The sequence below is a fragment of the Ixodes scapularis genome, unplaced genomic scaffold (genome assembly GCF_016920785.2).
Source record: "Ixodes scapularis isolate PalLabHiFi unplaced genomic scaffold, ASM1692078v2 PGA_scaffold10__122_contigs__length_95168666, whole genome shotgun sequence".
Classification (NCBI taxonomy): Eukaryota; Metazoa; Arthropoda; class Arachnida; order Ixodida; family Ixodidae; genus Ixodes; species Ixodes scapularis.
In genome coordinates this window covers 84,529,966-84,536,953 of record NW_024609836.1, presented here as the reverse complement: position 1 = coordinate 84,536,953, position 6,988 = coordinate 84,529,966, and the positions used below count along the sequence as shown (strand labels likewise).

Genomic DNA, 6,988 nt, shown 5'->3' with positions numbered 1-6,988 from the left:
TTTGAACCTGGCGCGTTCTGCGCCATATTTTGCGTCTCGATATCGGATCCAAATCCGCTTTCGGTTTTCACTTCGAAGCCGTCTCGGCATCCAAGCCAAGCACTATCCAGTTGTGAAAATGGCTGCTGGCCTACTCCTCCGCTTGCCAGCGATCGTCCAAGTTCTCATCGCAGTGCGATAGTCAAGCTTCCTTTCGCTGATTTTTGCGCCTGATACAGGCGCTTCTACTCGCCATGGGGCTGAGGACGATTCTCAAGAAGGTGAAACGCAAGGAAAAGGAAGTCCGGGTGCTCATCCTGTATCCTTTGACACTTGTCAAACTCGACTTTGATTGGAGCTACTAGGATCGATATGTGCCCCCTCGGCTCCGTCGGCTGCTTCGCTCCATTTTCTTCTCATCTGTCTTGGCCCCCGCACGCCCGGCTTTTGGGTAGTCAGAGTTACGCGCTCGCTAGTTCCGTAGCGAGTGATTTGCAAACGCCGCTCCCACGTTCTTAGCGTGATTGCGTGGGAAGTGGCGACTGTGTTCCTGACGTGCAGTTCAAGGTTTCTCCTAATCAACTAACAAAAAGGGAAGCGGCAACGCATGAAAATACGCCAGGGAGTAAAGCACACGATGGCTGTGCCACCTGCTTAGTCCTGGATTTTTCAGCAGCCCTGTTAAAGAAGCGTTTTCGAGCGCAATGAGGTTCAGTAAGGGCACGTTCAAGAAGAAAGGGAACTGGATTGCTTCTTTTAGTAGGATATTGTTTCGGTGTCGGCTGTTTTTGTTTGTGGCTCTAATCTGTCTCGGTCATTACAGACTTATTCATGCTTTGCGAGACAATCACCTTACAATCCTACTAACCACCACTGACCTACGGATTGTTACTGTACGCGGCGTTTATTAATATTTTTTTTATTTTGTTTCAAAGTGCCATATTATATTCAGCCAGAAACACACCCCCTTATACAATACCCCTTTGAGCCTTGACGTAAAAATAAATTAAGTGAAACAAAATCTTTGCATTGGCATTGTGGAATTGATGGGAACACGGGGTACCGATTCGGAAAAAAACAGTGCCTGGAGTTTGGCCCGCAGAAAACACAAGACCATGCTTACTTTTTTGGTACTGCGCTCCTCCCCGGTGCTTCCTTGTTACGAGGGCACCGTTGAACTTGACGCACCCTGCCAGGGGCCTCGACAACGCTGGCAAGACGACGCTTCTCAAAAAGTTCAACGGCGAGGACACCAGCACCATTTCGCCGACGCTGGGCTTCAACATCAAGACCCTCGAACACCGCGGGTAACGGCCAGATTAGTGACACTTATGCATGTAATTTAGTTATTTATTTTTTATAATTTCTGTGCGTATAATTCCTTTCACCTTATGTTCGTGTAATAGACTCTTTTTGAAATCCCATCAAGAAAGTCTGGCAGTCGCCATTTCTTGAGTGCGAAGCGTGTAATTGTATCCAAGTCTCCGCCGAACGTTGACACAGCACTTAATATCAATGCGAGTCGAGCCGAGTTCCGCATGCTGACGAAGCCCTTGGGACAAACAGATGGCCACAGTAGGTGTCCAAGCTATGGTGGGCTTGGTTAATTGGCTCATTGCACAATTGCACTCGTGAGCTAGTAGTGCACCAACATACTAAAACACCGAAACTGACTTCAGATGGTGTTGTGGCAGCCTCGGTTTAAAGCCCTGAACATTCCTTTTTTTGTGACCTTCATTTTGACTCCTCTAGCATCTTGAAAATTAGTTTCCTCCCTGATGTTGTTGTGGTGCACCACTGATGTGACATATTAACATTCAATAAATGTTAAATTGGTTATCTTTTAATTAAGCAATTGTATAAATTTTTTATTTTTTTTGTAAACATAAATTTGTTTTAAGCAGGTCTTGTGTATGAAGGAGATTCTAGATTGCACTTTATTCATTGTGCTCTGCAACACTTTCAAAAAGCTAAGAAATTGGTGGTATCAACTCGGTGCAGGACAAAGAGAACTGGCTACGTCTGAGACGGGCGTTTCGTAGCACACCAAGGGTGACCTCGCATCTGGCATCACATGCTGTCTGTCTCGACGTAATTAGATCTATCGGTTGACAAGTTCTACGGAAGAGCGTCGTTCGAAAACAGTCTTCCATTGCCTGCACGCAAGCAAATACAGGTGAATAGCATGCCTAGCGCCAACAGCGGCGCTGCTCCCACGGGCAACGGTGAACCGCTCTTGAACGATGCTCTTTTTGCACAAATTTTACGTATGTTGACCATAAAAACTATGATACAATCGCTTTCCACCGCAGGCAGTGTTCATCCAATGTTTTACCAGTTCTGCCGCTTCTGTCCATGGGGCGAGCAGACAGGGCGGCAAGCGCCACCGAGCACATGCACCACAAAAAGGCGCTGAGCATTCTGGGAAGTTTGTGAACTGACTTTGATCTAGTAACGCTGGTCTGTCTCTCCGTGTTCTCCAGGTTCCAGATGAACATGTGGGACGTCGGAGGCCAGAAGTCTCTGCGCACGTACTGGCGCAACTACTTCGAGAGCACCGACGCCATTGTGTGGGTGGTGGACAGTGCCGACAGGCGTCGCATGCAGGACTGCCACGACGAGCTGCACTCGCTTATTTGCGAAGAGGTAGGCGTCGTGCCCGTGCCAGCTTGTTGGCTACGTGTGGCCACATAGTCGAGTGTCTCAAGAAAATGCGAACCTGCTGTGAACGTTGCCCTAATGAGGACGTTTATGGCAGTGTGGGGTAAAGTGCATCTAAAAGTAAAGTATACAAAGTAAATGAAGGTTGTGTACTTCAAGTAAAGTCGTAAATACACTGGGTGCAATGTACTTAAGTAAAGTACCATAAGCACAATGAACTTTTGAAGTAAAGTACAAGTACTTTTTAATGCAACCTTTCTCGATGCACTTTCATTCCCCTGAACAGTATTTTTAAAATTTTTTTTATTGGTATGCCTTGGTTTTAGGGTAATCAGGGGTGCATAATTTATTTTCGAAAATGGTGGCAAATATTGACGCCAAATTCTGAAGTCCCTCCGACTTGCGCATTTGGTGCCAGCTGCACTGGTTTGCACCCAGGGGGTCTAAATATACTAGGAGAGAGCATGACGTTATCTCCATAGCTTCCACAAGCAATGCTCTATGGGAGAGGTGTCCCTTTCCAATTATTTTTAACCTCCTCGCTCGCATTGACAAAGCGAGAAGTAGCGAGAGTTTGAAATGGCCACAGGAAAGCCGCCCCCCAGTACAAACGGAGCGACGCGTCGTCTGCTCACGTTTCTGGAAAGTAGAATATCCCTCCCAGTCTGTCTTGAGAGTTGACGTTGTTTTGTGGTACAAATTTAACAAGATCAAATTTGGGGAATGTACCTTGAAGTCGGGAGTTGTACTTTCCTCGGAAAGCACCAGAAAAAAATGCTTCCAGTAAAGTACAAGTACTTATTTGGAAGAATGTACTTCAAGTAAAGTGCAAGTTCTTTAAACCTCCTTGAAGTAGTGGTTTAAGTATGATGTACTTAAAGTACCTCCCAACACTGGTCTATGGTCGCCGACAAACTGAGAAGGGCGGGTGGCATCTTTTGAATCTCCGATTTCCAGCACGTGCACTCTTCAGGTGCACAAGACGCCAAAATGTGGTTGAATGTAGGGAGCTTGCACCGAAGCAGGACAACTGAAGCTCCTCCCCGTCTTTTTCACCTTGTCAGCGACTACAGTACGGGGCAGCCTTTTTTTGCAAGAGTACCCGTGCACTTGCAAAGAAAGGCCGTGCTTATTGCCAGTTTGCGAAATATTCAGCAACGCGGTTGAATGTCTGTGTCGTAAACTCCATTTGCAAAGATGGAATCTTCACTACTTACATTTGTACTTATTTCCCACATATAATGGCATTTTAAATGCTTTTCTTTTTTTTTCTAAAGCAAAGTTGCGGTAAGCTTGCAATGTCCTAACATAGGGGGTTGAGGTATTGATATGATACACGGATTTAGTAAAGACAAAGAAAAAGAACTGCCTTTACTGTAGAAAGGTTCTATTGGTATAATAACCAGGTGTAGTAAAAAGTTCCGTTAAAGCATGTAATGCTGCCACTAGATACTCGAGGTATTCATGTAGTGAACATACTCTCTTAGCAATACTTGTTTCTCGTGGGAAATGTGCTTGGGAAGTCATGCCTATATAGACCCAAGCTTACTACCGACAAGTCAAACGGCGGAAGCAAAGTGTTTGCACCAATGGTATCCCTCTTTTTAAAGCATTGCCCAACCCTCTTTGGCAAGTGCCCCAAATGACCAGATTTGAAATGTGTGGATTCTTGTCTGCTACTCGCCGACGAGATGAGAACAATGGGGAGGTCTTTCAGTTGCCTCTCCCCCGGCGCAAGCTCCCTACCTTCGACAATGCTTTGGTGTCTCGCGAGCGTCTGCACGCGCGGCCAAAGCATGGCAGAAGGCAACGAGGTAGACGCCTCGCCGTTCTCACCCTGCCGGTGACTGTAATGAACTGTGTTTCCTGAAACTGTGCCGCTTTCCCCGGTCCTGCGAGCAGAAGCTGCTGGGGGCCACGCTGCTCGTGTTTGCCAACAAGCAGGACCTTCCCGGTGCCCTGACTCCGGCAGAAATCAAAGAGGTGACCGTTTCCTTGGAGACTTGGGCTAGAGCCGGTGCAGCCCAATTCACCCCAACTCGACATAAGCTAACCTAGCCTATTCTAACCTAATTCAAGGGGAAAGGGAAGTGGGTAGTCTTTTGAGCAGTGGGTACGTGTTCAAAAGACTAATGCCAGGGGTAATTGTTACTGCAACTTGGTTATGTCTTTGAAGTAACCTACTGTAGTTTAGTCAGCTACCATGGTCCTTAGATAAACTACTTACTGTTCCGGAAACTACGGCTGTTAATGCCTTAGTAAATTTTTTTTACCACAAACGGCACTGAAACGAGTAGATGTAAAAAAGATTTAAAAAAAAATATTTTTAAAAGTTTTGGCAATTTTCTTTTAAAGCAGATGTGGCACCCTTTTTTTATGTGGCATTTGTTATTCCAAAATAATATGACCCCTAGATTTCTCAACTATGGAGGGTGGTGTTTCCAATCATCCAATCTTTTCGGTAGGTTTGCACGGTTTTATGAAAAAGGCGACACATCCAGCGACTTCCTCCACGGCGACTTCTCTAAACCCACGTCCATCCGTTAGCTTCTCCGAGCAATCTGATGGACCGACTCCTAATGTCGGCAGCGTACCTCTGGTGCTTCTTTTCGTCTCCAGGAAAAACTTCCCCGTAGCGCAACAACAAAAAAATCTAGACCAGATAATATAGACCGTTTCATTAGGGTCATAGCAGAGAGGGTAAAAAGAGAAAAAAATGCCCTCCCCCTCTCACCCGCACGTCATCTGCTCCGCCGAGTGGGCAGTACCTAGCATCTGGCTGGCGTACAAACTCTTTAAAATCGCGTCATTTTGGGAATTTCAAGCGCAAATGCGCAGATTTTGGTATGCCAGTTATCGTGTATTACTATGCTAGATAAAAAAGACTGACAGAGTCCTATTGCGCTGTTATCTGCGTGCAAATAAAAAAAAAAAATAGGGAAAACTGTGTCAGACTAGCCGGTCTCCCCTGCGAAAAGTGAATCCGGTGGCTGTACCTTTTTTACTATACAAAATTCGTACAGGTGTAGGCCTCTAGCGACCATAAGTGGATGTCTGAAATAATAAATAAGAACGTGCTCTACTGCCGCAATACACGCGGTAGTTGAGGGTAGTACTGCCGGCTGACTCAACTGCTATTTAAGTAACGGAAAAAAGATATGTCAGTTGATCATTTACCAAAGTAGATCAACAGAGAGCTCTAGGCTGATTTTGGAGTAGCCATAACTATTCTAAGAATGCGAACCACTTCACAACGGCAGCCATGAGCGAGAGTTCGATGTTTGTACAGCCCGCCGATACAGCCCAAAGATGGAGAATGGCAACCTCCCGTTTTGTCATCTGCTAGCGGAGTCGGGCGCGTGTCCTCTCTCTCGTTTTACCCCGCCAAACCCGCTGAATTTCCCGGATGTATGGAGAGGGCGCTGCTGTCGAACAAAATGGTGCCGCCCAGAGAGCGCTAAATAGAATGGTCTATATAAACCGTGATACTACGCTGGCTTCTGCCCACTGCAACCGGCGGCACGCAAGCAAGCAGTGCGAGCTTTTGCAGCTTGTGCGCTACCGAACCTGTCCTGCGTTGCATGCTTTTTAACTCCATAGATATTGAATTTAGCGGTCTACACTAGACACGATAGCACTTAACGGCAAAGTATCGTTAAAAACTGATCCACCGCCAAATGTGGATTCCTTGTACTGTTAGAGAATTCTGCCCTTTCTCCACCGCGGAGCCAATGTCGCAGTGCTCCGCATCGAAAAAGCTCGACGTTTTCGTCACGATGTGTGCGCCGCTTGAAAAGCAACTTTTGCGGCTTTGCACGTCTCCCAATGCCCAGTGCATCTTGTCTGCAGGCGCTGCAGCTGAATGAGATCCACAGTCTGCACTGGTGGATTGTGCCATGCAGCGCATACACGGGCAGCAACCTCCTCGACGGCATCGACTGGATGCTCAACGACATCTCCGCACGGCTCTTCATGCTCGACTGAGTCTTCCTCATTTGCATTAAGTTATATCCGGTCCCAGTTACTCCGGTTGGGCGTAACACGACAGCTCAGTACCACATTGTAATAAACTCACCTTGTCAGAGTGTTGTTGTCGTCGAAGGAAATGAACGGTGTCCCGTTGCGATTTTGCTGTTGTAGTATGACGGAGTTGTGACAAATAAATCTTTCACGAGTTGTTACCCCTTCATTGCCTCGCGTTGAAATCTCTTGGGATCTGTATTGAACTTTGCACTGTCCGAAAGTGCCTTGTTCATTCGCTTAACTGGATGGTTTATTTTGGTTGAAAAGTTGCATGCCTGCAAACAGACTTGGAATCATAATTTCAAACGACACCTATGGTTTCAGG

General features: G+C 46.5%; 1 protein-coding gene across 1 annotated transcript; it reads left to right on the top strand.

Moving 5' to 3' along the window:
- Nucleotides 1–97: 97 nt before the first annotated feature.
- Nucleotides 98–6,829, top strand: LOC8042445 (ADP-ribosylation factor-like protein 2). The gene is made up of 5 exons (XM_029974216.3): nt 98–298; nt 1,176–1,286; nt 2,463–2,625; nt 4,543–4,623; nt 6,490–6,829. The coding sequence occupies exons 1-5, from the start codon at nt 234–236 to the stop codon at nt 6,622–6,624; spliced, it is 555 nt and encodes a 184-aa protein (XP_029830076.1). The 5' UTR covers nt 98–233; the 3' UTR covers nt 6,625–6,829.
- Nucleotides 6,830–6,988: the final 159 nt, after the last annotated feature.

What these genes read in the sequence shown, in the direction of transcription:
- LOC8042445 (XM_029974216.3), top strand. Translation starts at nt 234, where the DNA reads ATGGGGCTGAGGACGATTCTCAAGAAGGTGAAACGCAAGGAAAAGGAA. An exon ending in AAGACCCTCGAACACCGCGG is followed by an intron (nt 1,287 to 2,462) that starts GTAACGGCCAGA and finishes CGTGTTCTCCAG; the next exon opens with GTTCCAGATGAACATGTGGG. An exon ending in ACTCGCTTATTTGCGAAGAG is followed by an intron (nt 2,626 to 4,542) that starts GTAGGCGTCGTG and finishes TCCTGCGAGCAG; the next exon opens with AAGCTGCTGGGGGCCACGCT.